This window comes from Heteronotia binoei, chromosome 6, assembly GCF_032191835.1.
Source record: "Heteronotia binoei isolate CCM8104 ecotype False Entrance Well chromosome 6, APGP_CSIRO_Hbin_v1, whole genome shotgun sequence".
Classification (NCBI taxonomy): Eukaryota; Metazoa; Chordata; class Lepidosauria; order Squamata; family Gekkonidae; genus Heteronotia; species Heteronotia binoei.
Genome location: NC_083228.1, coordinates 28,524,897 through 28,542,730, shown reverse-complemented (window position 1 = coordinate 28,542,730; position 17,834 = coordinate 28,524,897). Strand labels below are relative to the sequence as shown.

At 43.8% G+C, this 17,834-nt stretch overlaps 1 protein-coding gene across 1 annotated transcript in view; it reads left to right on the top strand.

The window, feature by feature from the left end:
• Positions 1 to 17,834, top strand: part of CDH23 (cadherin related 23) — a 655,943-nt gene that overhangs the window by 89,887 nt on the left and 548,222 nt on the right. The window contains exons 3-4 of the mRNA XM_060241177.1: positions 8,141 to 8,283; positions 17,032 to 17,079. Coding sequence (XP_060097160.1) covers positions 8,141 to 8,283; positions 17,032 to 17,079 — 191 coding nt within the window. The remainder of the gene's footprint in view (positions 1 to 8,140; positions 8,284 to 17,031; positions 17,080 to 17,834) is intronic.

Below are 17,834 nucleotides of genomic sequence, written 5' to 3'. Positions count from 1 at the left end.
CAGAACTTTTAGTGCTGTTAACTGGTAGTCTGTATTTTACTCAAAAGCATATATAAAAGTCTGTGGCTTTTCAGTTATATGAAATCATAACAGTCACACTTCCAGTTACCTCATGTATGTTGTGTACATTGTTCTTTTAAGATGTAACTGTAAAATGTTTTATATGAATTGTGTGGAAAGCTATGTACTTTATAAATATGCTCTGAAAGAGGTAGTACTGGCTGCAGTTCCCCTGTGAGAGCGCACTCAGGGTTGTGGTGTTTTTTGGTTTTGTTTTGTTTTTTACTAGTGGAACATTTTTGTCCTATATATTCATCAGGCCTGTTTTATACTTCCTTAACATTATTAAAAACTCATCTGTTTGCTCTTATGGTATCTTCTCCCCCCCCCAAAAAAAAAAACTTTGAAGATTTGGGGGGAAGTGGCTGGGAGGGCAGAGTTTGGGGAGGTAACTTAGCAGGGCATAAAAGAACTCTGAGCAGGCACATCATTTGCCCACTTCTGACAGGCAGGAATTCTACTGCTAAGAAAAAGCAACCATTTTTGTAATTTTTTCCTTCTTCTGTGGCATTGGCAGCCATTTGACTGTAGTGTCCGCTGCTCTTTCAAAACCCTAAAAGTGCATACAGGCTCAATAAGAATATGGGACTGGTATAGAATGTAGGGTGGCCAACCTTCAGGTGGAGCCTGGAGATCTCACACTAGAGCCAGTTTGGTGTAGTGGTTAAGTGTGCGGACTCTTATCTGGGAGAACCGGGTTTGATTCCCCACTCCTCCACTTGCACCTACTGGAATGGGCTTGGGTCAGCCATAGCTCTGGCAGAGGTTGTCCTTGAAAGGGCAGCTGCTGTGAGAGCCCTCTCCAGCCCCACCCACCTCACAGGGTTTCTGTTGTGGGGGAGGAAGGTAAAGGAGATTGTGAGCCGCTCTGAGACTCTTCGGAGTGGAGGGCAGGATATAAACCCAATATCATCATCTTCTTCTATTATAACTATCTCCAAACAACAGAGATCAGTTCCCCTGGAGAAAACCAGTGTCTTAGAGGGTGGACTCTATGGCATTATTCCATGCTGAAGTCCCTGTACCTAACACCCGCCTCCCCGCCCCCCCCCCAAAAAAATCTTCAGGTATTTCTCAACCCCAGAGCTGGCAAGCCTGTCTAGATTAGAAGATTCCAAACTCTGGAAAGGCTGAGTTGCCTCATGAAAAATCCATGTGTCATCTGGAAAATAAAATCTTTCAAGAGTTCAGCTGTGTGTGGTTCTATTGGTTGTGAACAATGTTCCCTGCTTTTTCCCCTTGATCAGGTCTCTAGAGCTCCAAGTAGTATCTGAATACCATTTTCCTGACTTGAAACAGGTCTGGGGAGATGATGTTTGCCCAGCTGGAGAAATTCAGGAATACAGATGCAAGTCCCTGTATGTCTGCCCTGACCCCCATCCCCTGCTGCTGGCCTGAGGGGATCTGGCAACCATAACCCCAGAGAAAATAGAATCTCCCTGAGGCTGATTCATGACTTACTCCCCTCTAGCATTGCCAGCTGTCTTCTGCCTGCCAGCAGGGGAATTTGGGAGACGTTCTGGGGGTGGGTGGGGGACATCCACAATATACTGATGTCATTTCTGGAAGTGTAGCCAGTGGCCAGCCAGAGCCTGCAAAATTGGGGGATCCTCTACCCCCCCCCCCCGGGGACTGGCAAACCGACTCCCCTCCCTTCATGCCATAGTCCAAATCTCATTTCTTACTGTATTTTGGAAGAACAATACATATTGGGAGCTGTGTTCACAGAACTCCCAGTGTCACATATAGTTGAGCCTTTGCCACTAAGGTGCATGGCCCTTCTTTTTTTAACCACTAAAGAACATATTTATTCTTCTGAAGAAGATTCTCATACCTTTGGACAGATTTGCTTTTAGCTTACCAGGAAGAATATAGAAAACTGGTCTTTTCTCTTTCTTCTTTGACTTCCTTAGTGGTGCTGAGTCCTAGTTGTTGTACTCAGGGGCTCTGTATTTCTGAGGATCATATGAAGGCAAATACGAGCATTCTCAGTATCCCCTGCTTTCTAACACAAGTACAAAATTGGCAACATCACTTGACATTCCCATCTTAAACATAAAGTTATAAAAAAAAATTACATTTCTGGAAAGGTCATTTGCAATTACATTTGAGTGCTGTACTAGCCGCTCTTTGAATGCTAAAAATGATTTCTAGCAATGGATAATTGTTGATAAATGGACAAAAAGTGATAGAATTGCAGGTTTGGTGACAGCTGATGGTGGCTTTGTCTTAGCTCCCTTTATTATCCACAGGTGTTCAGTCTCCAAACCTTTAGGATGATCTGTTTTTACTATAATTGTTCCACAAGACTACACTTATCTCTGTCTCAATCGTGCACAAATGCTGCTCTGTGAAAGACCTTTATGTGGCTTAAGAAATGCGCAAGATAACAGTATCTCTATTTTCTATTGTGCCTCATTTCTTCTATTAAAGGAAAATTAATATGCCAAAGAGCATTACTCTCTTTTAGTAAAAGGCATAGATGGTGGGAGGAAATTCTCCGTGAGAGGAAAGAGAAAAAGAAAACATTCAATAGCATGGTTGGCAGACCTTATGACTGGTTGGGGCCAGGGCTTTTTTTGAGCTGGAATGCACTGGAATGCAGTTCCGGCTGGCTTGGTATCAGGGGGTGTGGCCTGATATGCAAATGAGTTCCTTCTGGGCTTTTTCTAGGGGGGGGAGCCCTGGTCGGGGTTAATTGGAAAACAAACAGGGCAGTACTTTCAGAATGCTGTAGAACCTTAACAGTGGCTTTTGGTTTTGTACTAACTTGCCATGTAGAATTTATGTACCTCCTATCCATCTTCAAGCCCCTTTTCTTTATGTTTCCAGTTCCTTGTGATATCCCATTTTGTGCTGGTTCCTTCTCCATGTAACTGTGAAGTGCAGACAGTGGGAGCTGATTCAAACATTATCCAGCCTAGAGACCTCTAGAACTTCTGCACATGGCAGTGTTCTTCGTGACATCGGGTAATGTTTGTGTTGGGCTCACTGCACGTGTCGATATATACGGTGCAATCTCTTCATGACTGTACTGCATTCCCTGGTGTTGCTGGCACTAGCATGGTGACATTTCACATTTATAAGAGAATTTGTAGGGAGTATCCAGTCTCTAAGCACCCTCTCCCCCTATACATTTAGCATATACTTTCTCAGTAACTTGGCAAAAGTATTTGGGAATATGATAAGAGGAGGTAGATTCACACTAGTATGTAACGTGGAGGTTTGCTTAAATAAAAAAGTTAGTTTTATTAAAACCCAGAGAAAGAGAGAGAGTGGAATTGCCAGAAAATGAAGCAAGCCAAATGTTTGATCTAATTCTAATACTTGTTAATAATATCAAATGGATCACATTTTGTGTGGCTACCTATGATCTGTTGCAAAAGGTAATGCATAGATTTTCCGCATGGGTTATTTTCCCTGGATTCAATACTGCTGGGAAGCAGGTTCTTGCTTCCCCTTAGCTTCATGGTGTATTTGTGCCCTAGCAGGTTTCCCCTGGTGCATTTTTTTTATCTTTCCCAAACCTGCATTGCTGTGAAATTCTGTGAAAGATCCATAGCAAAGCCTAGATGTCTGCTCTAAGGAGGTAAAGTTTGGATTTTATTTAATTATATCAGTCTGAGAGTATTAGGCTCTGTGAATTTCCAGCTTTCAATTTTTTTTAAAGGTACATATCTAACTAGCCCCTTTCATTGCACAAGCCTGTCTCCATATGGAGCCAGAAACCTGAGTTGCAGTCAGAGTAACTTGGCTGTTATCTGCACCAAGACATCTTCTAGTGGGCTGCTGGCATCCCCACTTACCTGGGCTACCAGCCCAGTAGCAGAGCAGCAGCAACACCCAGCCCACCTGAGCCCGGTATGGCCTGGGGGAGGCAGTACCTGGCCTGCCCAAGCCCTGCATAGAAGAAGTGAGGCAGCACCCAGCCTGCCCATACTCCATGTGGCCAGGGCTTTTTCTGTAGCAGGAACTCCTTTGCATATTAGGCCACATACCCCTGATGTAGCCAATCCACCTGGAGCTTACAGTAGGCCCTGTACTAAGAGCCCGGTAAGCTCCAGGAGGATTGGCTACATCAGGGGTGTGTGGCCTAATATGCAAAGAAGTTCCTGCTACAAAAAAAAAGCCCTGCATGTAGCCCAGAGCAGGCAGTGCCAGGCCCACCCAAGTCTGCATAACTTGCGGGAGGTAGTGCTTGCCCCTTCTGTGCAGCCTAGGGAAGGTGGCTTTGTGCAGAAGAAGAGAAGGGGTACCTGGTTTGCCAGAGCTTTGTGCAATCCTGGGGAGATAGTATCCAACCCACTAAAGCAAGCATTGACTGAGGGAAGCAACATCCAGCAGGCCCAGCCTCAGCATAGCCTGAGAGTAGCCTTCCCAAGCCTCCCGCCCTGGCGGGAGAATACTGGATTTTCAGCCTCTTTTCCCGCTTTCCATAACTCTGGAAGCGGGGGGAGGAGGGGGGAATGGCGCCAAGGAGCATTTGCGTCGTCCGGGGAGGAGGTGCTGAGCCTGGCAAGGGAAATCTTGAGAAGGGAGGCTGGCTCGCCAGCGAGCGGGTGGAGGTGGCTGCCGAACGCAGGCGGGTCTTGACGGACTCCAATGCCCGATGCTTCTCCTCCTCCCTTCCCTTCCCACCCAGCCCCGTTGCAGCAGCCGTTCTTCCTTTTCGCAAGCTGCTTCCCGCGCCCAGTCAGCTGGCTGGGGGGGGGAGGAGAGAAGCCCCGCCTGCAAAGGACCATGTGCCTTTGCACCTCCGGAGGCTTGATTTCAAGGCTCCACTTTGGGATGGTGTGACTGCTGCTGTAAAGAAGCTGGCAGCAACTCGTGAGTAGAAAGGCCAGTCCCTCGCTTCAGTTGCCAGAAAGGGGGGGGGGGGAGGGAGGAGGAGAGGGAAACGTCTTCATTATTCCCTATGTGGAGATCAATTCTCATAGGGTATAATGGGGAATTAATCTGGAGGTTTTGGGGGCTCTGGGGGAGCTATTTTTTGAGGTAGAGGCACCAAATTTTCAATATAGTATCTAGTGCCTCTCCCCAAAGTACCCTCCAAGTTTCAAAACGATTGGACCAGGGGGTCCAATTCTATGAGCCCCAAAAGAAGGTGCCCCTATTCTTTGTTATTTCCTATAGAAGGAAGACATTTTAAAAAGTGTGCTGTCCCTTTAAATGTGATGGCCAGAACTCTCTTGGAGTTCAATTATGCTTGTCACACCCTTGTTCTTGGCTCCGCCCCAATGTCTCCTGGCTCCACCCCCAAAGTCTCCTGGCTCCTCCCCCAAAGTCCCCAGATATTTCTTGAATTGGACTTGGCAACCCTACCTGAGAGGAGGTACTGGCCAGTTAGCTAGGCAGGCTGCTTCTTTCTCCCTCCTTCCCCCCTTATGGAGTAGGGCATGAGCAGGCAGGCAGGCGGTCTTCTCCTCTCTCCATTGGGGGGTGGGGTTAGGATTGCCAGCCTCCAGATGAGGCCTGGAGATCTCCAGTTTTTACAACTGATCTTTAGCTGGCAGAGATCAGTTCTCCTGGGAAAGTGGCCGCTTAGGGTGGATTCTATCCCCTCCCCAAACCTTGCTGTCTCCCAGATCCACCCCCAAAGTCTCCAGGTATTTCCCATTACAGACCTTGCAACCCTAGGTGGGATTAGGGCAGGCTGGGGCTCTTTTTCTAGGATAGGCTTCCCAATCCCCAGGTACAAGCGGAGGATCCCCTGATATTACAGGCTTCCCCCCTCCCCCAGCCAGCTGGCCGGCAGGGGAAGCTTCACCCCCACAGCTGTTATGCACCTCCACGAAGGATTCCCATAAGGAATGATGGGGAATTGATCTGCAGGTATCGGGGGCTCTGAGGGGGCTATTTTTTGAGGTAGAGGCGGCAAATTTTCAGTATAGCATCTAGTGCCTCTCTCCAAAATACCTTCCAAGTTTCAAAAGGATTGTACCAGGGGGTCCAATTCTATGAGCCCCCCCAAAAGGTGCCCCTATCCATTATTTTCTATGGAAGGAAGGCATTTTAAAAGGTGTGCTGTCCCTTTAAATGTGATGGCCAGAATTCCTTTGGAGTTCAATTATGCTTGTTACACCCTTGCTCCTGGCTCCGCCCCCAATGTCTCCTGGCTCCACCCCCAATGTCCCCAGATATTTCTTGAATTGGATTTGGCAACCCTATTCCAGGAACATAATTCTTCCCAATCTGCCCCTGTTGCAATTGAGGAAGCACAGTTTCTGCTAAACCCAAACTGAAGACTTCATAAAATATGTGATTTTATGTATTTATAAAAGTTTAGCTGCAAAAATGGTAGGATGACATAACCTAGTTTATATATTGTTCCCTGCTTTAAGGTATAGGCCAGGACCAGTCTTAGTTCATACACATCCAATCTGTACATGCAATGCTTTTCTCAAAAATTGACAAAAAAGCATGCATAATTTCTAAATTTGATATTCTGAAGAATATTCTATGAAAATAACTGAGAGTTACTTATTTCTCCTGCAGAACGAGAACATTCAGATACTTTTTTCCTGCCTAGGATTAACTAGGATGGCTAGATGTCTTGGTTTTCAGACAGTCCTCTCTTTTTTAATGCCCGTCCTCTGAAATGTCCAGGTCTCTTTCTGCTCAACAGAATTAGCTGAGATGGATATGGGAGGTTTTTAAAAGAACGCTGTCTCTGCCTTTTGTTGCTTGAGTAGTTTGTGTGTCAGTTTTTTACTCAAGAAGATGCATGGATGATCTGCAACTTCCTTGAGATTGACTCAGCTGGGGGGGGGGGCTGCTTAGGCACTTCTGAGCTAATCTGGCTTCCTCATGACCATCAATTCTTTCCTGTCAAGAAGTGCAGTTTCTGCATAAAGTACTGACTCAGCAGGGCAAGGGTAACTTTGCTAATGAGCAGAAGTTTAGCATAAAGTGGTTCTACAAAGGAATCTGGGGCTATTTGAAACCCTTCTAAAGATGAAGAGGTTGTAGTGCCTTGGACAGTGATTTATCCTACCACTTGCTATATTAAGAATAAAAATCCAGAAGGTGAGTCTTGTTCTTCTGTAACCAAAAATAGCAGTTCTGTAGCACCCTGAAGTATAACAAATTTATGGTGGCTGCAGGAAAAACCTTATTTTCATAGCTGAAGTAGAAATGTTTCTAAGTGCAAAGGGAGAGACCAAAGCTGTGCAGCACTGTCAAGTAAACAGCTGCTCCACATGTGCTATTTGCAGCTACTCGGGTTAGTCAGTTGAAAGGAAGGGACAGCTAATCCTGGTACCTTCTGATGAATATATATGTATCATGCACATATGCCAAGCATGTAGACCCGAAAATGTCAGATTTAAAACCTTTTTGTATGTTCCTAAAAAAGCTTGAAATAAGTCTTCTGGAATTTACTGAAGCAGAGTGCCTTTTTACAAGCTTTACCTCCTGTTCAGGGAACTATATAGCAAAGAAACTCAGAAAAGGATAATAGTTACAAGAAAGATATTTCCCTCCTAATTTGACTGGGTTTAAGTTCAGGAGCAGGCCTTGGATTCAGCGGGAGCTCACAGAAGCACAGCTCCTGAACCTTTCTGAGAATTCCACCTCCTCCTTCCCACTTTGTCCATTGAATAGTAGGTGCAGCTGCATAACAATCCCTGGATGAGCTCCACCACCTATTGTGAAAGAGCTACAGTTTGGCCCTGCTTTAGACATTCCCTCTTTATATCTCTTTTCCAGCTCATGCTCAAAGCATGTAGATCAACTGCCTGGGACAGTGTGCACCTTTCATAGGTCAACTGATCATAGTCAGACTCATTTGTAATTCTCTAGATCATTTTACCCACATGACTAAATCACAGCTGTGTAAAAGACCGATAGCTCCTAAAAGCATGGAGCATCTACAATTCAGTCAACTTGATTTCCAGAATCTTCCACTGTCTACTGATGTGGTTGGATGAAATTCTTTTCCCTAAGAAAGTTTGTGTTAAGGGAAAAAACTGTTCATCAAACAAAATAGCCTTTTGTTGTTTAGAAGAAATGGCTGTATCTGTTGCTCCTATTCATTCATGCGCATGTCTATTTTTCTGAGTTTTTCTTTCTTTTCTTGTAGGTTCATCAGTGACCCAGTTGCTTGCCCGGGACCTTGATAATGATCCTCTTGTGTATGGAGTGGTTGGGGAGGAAGCTAGCCGATTCTTTGCAGTGGAAAGCATGACTGGAGTTGTGTGGCTGCGACAACCTCTAGACAGAGAGGTAATAAATAATATGCTGTTCAGTATTTTACAAATGAAAATTCATGTGTATATGTGGGTGGGGCTGTGGACAACATCCAGCACCTGGTTTACTTTCTTTTAGATGCCACGTCCAAACACATCTTCTTGTCCAAACTTTTAAACAGTTTGCTTGTTTTATGGATAGTTCTTCATGCTGTTTGTGTCCAATGGCCTGTTTTTATACTGTGATGTTGCTTTAAAGTGTAAGCCACCGTGAGTAGGACTCTGAAGAGGCAATATAAAAATATCCTTAATAATAAATAAATCAATCATAGGGACATAGGGTTGCCAATCCCCAGGTGGGGGCAGGGGATCCCCCGGTTTGGAGGCTCTCCCCCCGCTTCAGGGTCCTAAGAAAGTGGGGGAGGGGGAGAGGGGAGGAAAATGTCTGCTGGGAATGCAATTATTCCCTATGGAGAGTTATTCCCATAGAAAATCATGGAGAATTGATCTGCGGGTATCTGGGGCTCTGGAGGGGCTGTTTTTTGGGGTAGAGGCACCAAATTTACAGTATAGCATCTAGTGCATCTCCCCAAAATACCCCCCAAGTTTCAAAAAGATTGGAACCGGGGGTCCAATTCTATGAGCCCCAAAAGAAGGTGCCCCTATCCTTCATTATTTCCTTGGGAAGGAAGGCATTGAAAAGGTGTGCCATCCCTTTAAATGTTAGGGCCAGAACTCCCTTTGGAGTTCATTTATGCTTGTCACAGCCTTGATCTTGGCTCCACCCCTAATGTCTCCTGCCCCACCCCCAAAGTACCCAGATATTTCTTGAATTGGACTTGGCAACCCTATAGGGACAGCATAACCCAGATGAGTCATAAATAGTTATCCATAAACAGAAATCAAATGAGCCATAAGCAGAAATGAGGAACTAAAGTCATGTGCAGGCAGATAACTTCCATAGTCAAAAACAGTAAAGCAAGTCAAATATATAATACCACGTATGTGCCCCATTTGTTGTCTTATTTAGAGGAGCAGCCAGTGTATCCATGACACAAAATTCCTAAAGAGAAAGAATTAGATAGTTACAAACATCTTATCATATGCAGAGTATTTGTCTCACACTAATGAGCAACTACAGTCTATTCCTTACCTGCACAGAATTAAGAAGCATCTCTCATATCTCCTTTTACACAGATAAAAGCTTCAGCACCCCTCTGTAGAAATATAACACACTGACCTCCCTTACATTGTCATAAATTACATTTTGCACTTCCAATCCCTTCTCTCCAAAAAAATATCTACTCCTGGTTTCCTTTCCTTACTCTTTCTTTCCCTTGATTCAGCAGTCAGTTCTCTAAAGTCCAACACAGCAGAGGAGAGACTTTTTGTTTGTTGAATGGTCATCTTGATGTTTTGTTGATATATGAAACTGTGATTAACAGTGAAGAAAGCCCTTTTCTTGGATGAGTTTTGGATGGCTTTTCCTCAGAATTACTGGGCTAGGAGAAAGAACAAAAAAAATAAAATAAGAAGTGGTATAGAAATGTTCAGAGGAAAAGAACACTGAATACAATTAAAAGAATACTGTTTATTGCTTTCTTCTATGACAACATGTATAGTTATGTGAACAATAAGTTCTTTTGGGAAGATTTACTTTAATATATGGTGTCGACATATGGAGATATATGTACTGGTCTGGGAGGGTATTACTTTGTGAAGCTTGCTTTAAACTTCAGCTTTAACTTCCAGAAGAATGTACTTTGTAAAAAAAAAAAGAAGAAGAAGAAAGAAAGAAAGAAAGAAAGAAAGAAAGAAAGAAAGAAAGAAAGAAAGAAAGAAAGAAAGAAAGAAAGAAAGAGAAAGAAAGAAAGATTAAGCTGTTGTTTTAAAACTAGGATGGTTGGAGGGGTAGTGTTTTGCACAGTCAGAGTGAATGTCGTTTTGTAAATGGGATCAATGTAATTATGTATTAAATGTTCCTGTGTGTCAGGTCTTGAAGCAAAGGGGTCTGAGGTGGGGAATTCAGCTTGTCTTCTGCAACCTAGCTCTGGCCAGTGGCAGGAACTACAGGACAACTAGCTTACAGTAGGCAAGTGATATTCACTGTCTTCTAGAAACACTGCTATGTCAGGATTGCTAGTTAGTCAGAAGAACTAGATGTCCTATTCTTGTGGACTGTAGATTGCTGGGTCTGACAGCATAACCCAATTAATCAATTTTTTTTTCTATTAGCCAAGTATCCCACTGGGCATCATCAGACTCATGAAAAAAACCATATAAAGGTAGAGTCTGGGATCCTTAAAAATCACTCACTTAAAAAATGTTCTGTTGCTCAGTACGGCCTTGAGGACTGCAAGGGGGTGGGGTGGGGAAGGAAGGCTTCTGTTTTCACACCTGTGCCATTTCCCCTAGCATAAATTGGGGGCAGGGCAGTTTGCCTCTGCCTTGGGTTTCACCCATCCTAGGAAAATGGCTTGAGACTTATAATATAGTGGGTTCCAGGCACTGATGAGATGAGGTAGCATTGATAAACAGCTCTTTATTCGTTGCAGCATGGTGGAGGCTGCTCTGCTAAGACTGCCGAACTGGGCCAATGTGGCCAACTATATAGAACTCTGCGTTACCACGCAAGCATGTTATTGGATAGTTCAAACCAGCAGGGGGCTGTGATTGGTGCAGGGCAGCAGGGATTTGTATCCTGCTGCCCATTGTTCCCAGGTCCCCAAGCTCTGTCATCTGGCTCCAATGAGTCTGGCAGGAACGTTCACTACAGTCTTCAGTTAGGTCCAGTATACAACAAGACTGAAGGCGAAACCATTCTTCCCCTCTCACAGAGCTCTGTGCAGCATGAAGCAGTGGAGCATTTTTTTATGGCAAGTCCCCCAATGAATGGCTTGGAGGACCCTGATCCAACTTGTGTCACATGTAGTTGGGCCCCAAGCAGCTTTTATTACTGTGATATTGCCAACTGCCCCCTCCTTAGTATGGGATTATGAAAGGAAAGGAAAGGTCCCCTGTGCAAGCACCAGTCATTTCCAACTCTGGGGTGATGTTGCTTTCACAACATTTTCACGGCAGACTTTTTACAGGGTGGTTTGCCATTGCCTTCCCCAGTCATCTACACTTTTCCCCCAGCAAGCTGGACCTCATTTTACTGACCTCGGAAGGATGGAAGGCTGCTTCAACCTTGGGCCAGCTACCTGAATCCAGCTTCCGCTGGAATCAAACTCAGGTCTTGAGGAGAGTTCAGACCACAGTACTGCAGTACTGCTGCTTTACCACTCTGCACCACGGGGCTAATGGGATTATGACAAGGGCTTTAAATTTAAAATGTCAAGACTCTAACCCCAAGCCATCTTGGCCTTCTTTAAAACAAAATGTTTCTAAGTGCCAAGCTTTCAAATGCTGCTACAAAATAGTCTTAACATCCAGAAGCCAAAAGAGTATATTGAAAAGAAGCCTTTTAAATAGATGTACCTGCCTCTAACTTGCTATTTCGTCCTCTTTATGTATTCATCACTATTTCACATGGTTGTCAGTTTAGCATTGTTGCTGTGGTTGGTCATAGTCTCCTTACTGCTACTGAAAGAGAAAGTTAAGTTTTTTGTAGGAAGGTATGCCACAGTTACCTGTTGTTAACATTTTCTAAAATTATTATCATATGACTGAAGTGTTAATGTGTCCTCAGAGAAGATGAGAGCCCTCCTGCATTTAGGGATTCAAGCAGCCTATTTTAAGGGAGGAGTGGAACTAAGGAGTTATCCAAAGATGGATTTAGGGCTTCAAAAAGATATTGAGTGCCACAAGTATTTAAATCATGCATTTCAAAGGACTTCATACACATGATGGCATGCATCTTACTATCCATGGTATGCCAGGCTTCCCCTTCCAATGCTGACACCGTAGCAACCCCCAGTTTTGTTCCTAGGAGTCAGCAAACCATCAGGGGCAGCAAAGGGGACAAAAAAAGCATGTCTACAGTGGAAGAGTGGAAGATTAGATGTGAATAATTAAATCCTCTTCTTAAAGACTCAAGTGCCAGTCTGCCTGACTGGATGGATGCCTGCTGATTTCAGTAATCCTTACAAATTAATCCCAATTCAAGTTTTCTCTAGTAGGACAATGATGGTGTTCCCTTTTTGCAGATGTGGAGGTGAAGCTAAAAGAACAGTGGTATGCCTATGTTTGCTTCTAGCAAAATTAAATTTGGATCAGGAACTTTCCCAGTTTACAGTTCATATCCCTTTGCCACTGTGCTGTACTATTATCTGGCTGCAAAGAAGTGAAGGTACACGACATGATACCAAGAGGAACAGTTAGGAGCATGTAGAAAATTTGATTTGTTGTGAAAGACTGAGTAAAGAAAGGGAATGTTCATCAGCACTTTAAGATCTCTTGGGTTGTTAGCATCATTGTACATGTTTGAGTGGCAAAAAGAATAGACAATGCCTATGAGATGGTCTGTTTAATTCAGTCATTTACGTGTTAGAAGTATGGTGGTTGTATTTATGAAGCAGTCAGTCAGAAGGAAGTCATGGCAAGCAATGTGCATTTCTGTATAAAACAATGAGTATGGAAGAGGCAGGTGTGATCTGGAAGCTAAATGTGAGATAAGGTGGAATACAAGAGCAGAATAAAAAGCAATAGTGATAAAAGATGAATTGAAAACGAGGGAAAGGGAGGTCAGGATGCAACATAAGGCAACTAGCATGAGGAAAGTGACATAAATGCACAAAAAAATGACACAGTGGGATAGATGAAAATAGTTTAGAGGGACCATGTAGCTTTGACAAAGGACAAGATGCACTATGCATTTTAAAGCAAAAATTTACTTGCTAGGAAAGTAAGATGCGGAATGGAATATTCTACAGAGCATAAAGTAGCCTGCAGTCCACCCTGTTTGTCTTGCTAATCTCTGTCCTAGCTTGTCATTTTCATGTTCAACAGAATTCTTTCTTTCAATGTCTTTCATCACTTTTTTGTTCCTTATTGCAGTGGATGAAGGTGAGGGGATGGATGAGAATCAGAGGTAATGGAAGAATGACACAGTGCCTTACTGAGACAAATGGATGATGTCTCCTTTATCCTTGGCATTTGGCTTTCACAAACTAGCTGCAGGCATTGCCCTTAGGCGTTAAATCCCACAGCCCTTCTCAGATTGCATTGCCTGAGATTTCATGGAAGAAAGCATGTGCTATGTAAAGTATCCTCAGAACCCCCTCTAAGGTAGACAGTTTTCAAGGCAAAAGAGAAGGGAAATTGCTGATTTGGGAAGGGTAGCCTCCTAATCAATGCAAAATATGTCATTGTATGAAATCTATCAACTTGAGCAAATATGGTGACTCAAAACTAATGTTCAGAAATTAATGTAACTTTAAATTGAGGTATTGGTGCCACACATTGTGAGACTCATATACTAGAATGGGATTTATTGGATCAAATTGCTTATGGAATTGTTGGTGGATACTGGCCTTTTGTGGTAACAGGTATTCCACTTGGACACATAAAGCTGCTTTTTACAGAATCAGACCATTGCCCCCCCAGTCGGAATGAAGAGGCAGACACAATGTGTTGGGTATAAAAACCGGGCCGCTTTATTGAAAGAACTTGTCAAACCTATAACTGGCAGGGATGGGGCCTAGAAGGACAAGCCCTGGGGTCACCCCCTGACCCCGCCTTGTCCTGAAGGGTGAGCAATCCTGCCCCCAGCACAAGCCCTCCGTATTCGGGTTGTTGCTGAGCGGCCAGGCCCCAAGCCATTCTCCACCTGGGTTAGCATCAATCCCCCATGGAAAGATCTGTCCAGGTGAGGCTTTTCCGTGATCTGCATTCCCCGCACTGAGCCGTGTAGCCCATCTGCGGTTCATACAGACCACCCGCAACCCTGGTGCTAGGCCATAGGTGCTCCCCTGAAAACACTGTGGCCAAAACATCCTCCAGCCTACGACCGAACAAATCATACTAACAAACCCTAACACTACAAGGCAGTACAAGGTAGGTGAAAAACAACTCCACAAGGGCCAATTCTGTGAAGATGAAAAAATTCCTACCTGGCCCCTAATAAGGCGACCGGTTGAAACCTGTACTGCCAAAAGGGGAGGGCGGGGGGACAGAGAGCCCGAAACAACTGCGTAGCTCTGGGCGGTGCCGGGGCTTATATAGCCCCGATGCCCGCCCAGAAAAAGCACCTGGATGTGCCGGGGCTGTCACTCTTCTGCTCCCTCCTTCCGAGGGGGCAAAGACGGCCCCCAGCCTAAACGACGGCGATGCCGTCTCGGCTGGGAAGGGGCCGGACCTTGTTCCATCAAAGTCAGAACTGCCTGCTTAGATTTGCCTACTGCCATCCTTTAAAGTGGAGATGCTGGGGATTGAACCTGGGACATTCTGCATGCCAAACAGATATTCTACTACTGAGCCACAGCCTCACCATGATGTATTGCTGAGATGAATGATGCTGGTCCTACATCAAAACCTGGAAACTATATAAATATGTGTCAACCATGTTAGTTTTAAATTGTAAACCTTCCCCTCAATTACAAGATGCTATGAGGACAGTGAGCATAAAGGCTGCGGTGAGTTAAGTTTGTGGCAAACAAGTAGAGCATAAGAGATCACTGAGGCAGGGGGGGTTGTGTAAATAACAAAGAAGATTAATTTATTTATTTACAGGCTCTTTTTAAAGAATAGCAGCACAGGTCTTCAGATTGTCAAAGGAGAAATGTGACTGAGGCACATAAGCTTAAGCTAGTCATGGTGAGAGTGTAGTTTGAATCACCTTTAATGCTTACAGGTACAAACAGGCATTCACTGACAAAACCACTAGGTTGGGTCCTTTCATATGCACTGGATTCTATCCACACAAGCCAGACCTTCTCAATCTAAATGGTACAAGATCTGCTCATCACCAGAGACAGGTGTAGCAATTGGGTCATCTATTCTCTCCCAGGGATAGAGTTAAACCACTCTGCCACACTATCAGGCAAAGCTACCCTTCAAACTGTCTGCTCTTTTGCTGAGGCAGAGCCCCCGCAAACCATCATTGTACTTTCCAAGAGGCAAATTTTAACTAAACTCCTGCTGTGCTTCCCTCCAATGTCCCATCCCTCCTCCTCTGCTTGGTGATTGGATGTTGGAGCAGTGATCTCATAGGCTCAGCTGAGTGGCTGTTTTTTCCTTCAGAGGCAGGACAGTCCCATGTCCATCACAGTATCCCTTTATGGTTCTTTTCTTTTATGTTGGTACAATGGAGAAGAATTTATACAAACAATGGGTCCAAAGAAGGCAAGTTTTTTGGTTGTTATGGAAACAATAGAATGCTAGAGGATGGAGCAATAAGAGAGGAAGAATGACAGTTGGAAAAGCAGTTGGCCTGAGGAAGTGAAGGAGGAGGCTGGAGGTAAAGGGATCTTCTGCAGGAGTAGTGAAGGAAATGGGGAGCTATTGAGTGAACCACCATGATTTTGGATAGAAGACTATACAGTCAGGTATCATATCCCTGGGATCTGTGTGCCAAACAGTGGCATAAAAGAGAGAATGGAAAAAGGTGGTGGTTTGGAACCAGGCTGATGGGTTGTGTGTAAATGGCTGGTGAACAGGGAAATGTCACAAAAGCATAATCAACTAAAAATGTAAGCACATTATACTGAGCAACTGCATAGATATGTGTGAGAAAGTGGTAGTGGTTAGATTTTTACTGAAAACTATTATCTGATTATATATAGTTATAAAGGTAATTAAAATTGTATAAATGTATGTTTCATGGTGTAATTGGTAAGTAACTTGTTTATCCAGTTCTAGTATGCATGCTGCTGAAGCAAGGGCATAATTTGTTTATCCAGTATTTTTTTTAAACAAATGGCTGACTAAATAAATGGTGCTTGTCCATAGTAAAATTCCAAAACAGAAGGCAAGCAATAACTCTTATTAAGACCAACCAAATAGAATAGCCCATTGTGTGAGCTTGCCACATCCAACGCCTTTTGCAGCAGTTTCCCTCTCTTATATGCATGTATAACTTGCTTTCATACTCTAAAAGTCTACAATATGAAGACCAGGTTTAACCAACAGATGAAAACAGCCAAAAGCAATAAGACAAACAACCATAGTCATAAGACACCTTCCCATAAGCCAAATGAGATCAAAGCCAGTAATAATATCATAGAATAATAATATCATGGAACAGCCGCAAGCAAAGATCACTAAAAGCTTACTAAAAGCTCTGGAAAATGAAGGAATTGTGAATGTCCCTAAAATTAATGAAGTTGCATCCTGAATACATCAAAGGAGATTATTTTAGAATTGGGGTGCCATGCCACTGCTGAAAAGGTCCTTCTTTCTGTCACCGTGTACTTTATTTTATCTCTTGCCAGCTTCTTCATTTTTAAGTGTGAGTGAGGGGGACCCAGAAAAGTCCCTCTGATGATCTCTATAAACAAGAAGTGGGTTGTGTGTTTGAAATTCTGAAAGAAAGTTGTGTAGTTCAGAATACTCTTAATTCTCTTTTTGTGATTTTTCTGAATCTCTCATATTGTCCTCAAAATATTACCAGTCAAGAAGCAGTTCTTGACCAACATTTGTTCCTTCATTGCAATCCTCTTTATATGTGCAAGAGTGTTCTTGCATTGCAGTCTTGTGCTGGGTTTGTGCAGTTATTCCTGGGATGCCTCCCCTGCTTCTTCCAGTCTGCGAATGCATGTAATTATATTCGGCTCAAGTCCAAAGCCTTCTATCAACAGATTACCATTGTGGCATCTCTAATTATATCTCTTTCTTCTCATTTCAGGCCAAGTCAGAATTCACAGTTGAGTTTTCTGTCAGTGACAGCCAAGGGGTAAGCATGACATTTGTTCCACAGTCAAAAATAGAGAGAGACGATTTGGACAGCATTCTCTGTGAAGTGGATATCACAGCCACTGTAGTCCTAGTAGTTTCCTGAAGGAGCTTTCCCACAGATGTGGGAGTATGATCATGTTAGGGGGAGCACACAGACATTTGAGGCCTGTGTTGTTTGGAAGCATAGCCATCCACATTCTTTTCTTTTACATAAAAGTTTGTAAGTGTCAGGGCAGAGTGTGGAACTGGTTTCTATGCATATCTTGCACCAGGTATATTATCACTTTATATAATTGTAAAGTGACTTGCCCCTGTTAAGATCACCAGGCCACCTCCAAATAGGATCAAGGAGTTTATATAATCTTCCCCTCTGCAGTGGCCCATGGAGGACTAAATATATTCCAGAAGGGATGGCATCCTGAGAGAGTAGTTAGGATAGAGGGTGATTCCGCACTCACGTTGGTCCGGGGCCAGCTTCCATTTTGGGGTGGAACAAGCTGGCGATTTCGCACCAGTTGCTCCACACCAGCATTTTGCGTGGGGCAAACTGCAGTTTGCCCCGCCACAGTGTGGAGTCTTTATAATATGTGAATGGTCAGATGTGAAAATGAAGCAAGTGCCTTGAAATGCTCTCAGAAACTTCTATTCTTGGAAGTCTAATTCACATCTGGATTATTCACAGGTTGTAAAGAGAATCAGACCATTTTTGCACACAGCTTACTACGCGGTCACGTCCCTGTTCTCTCCACAGCG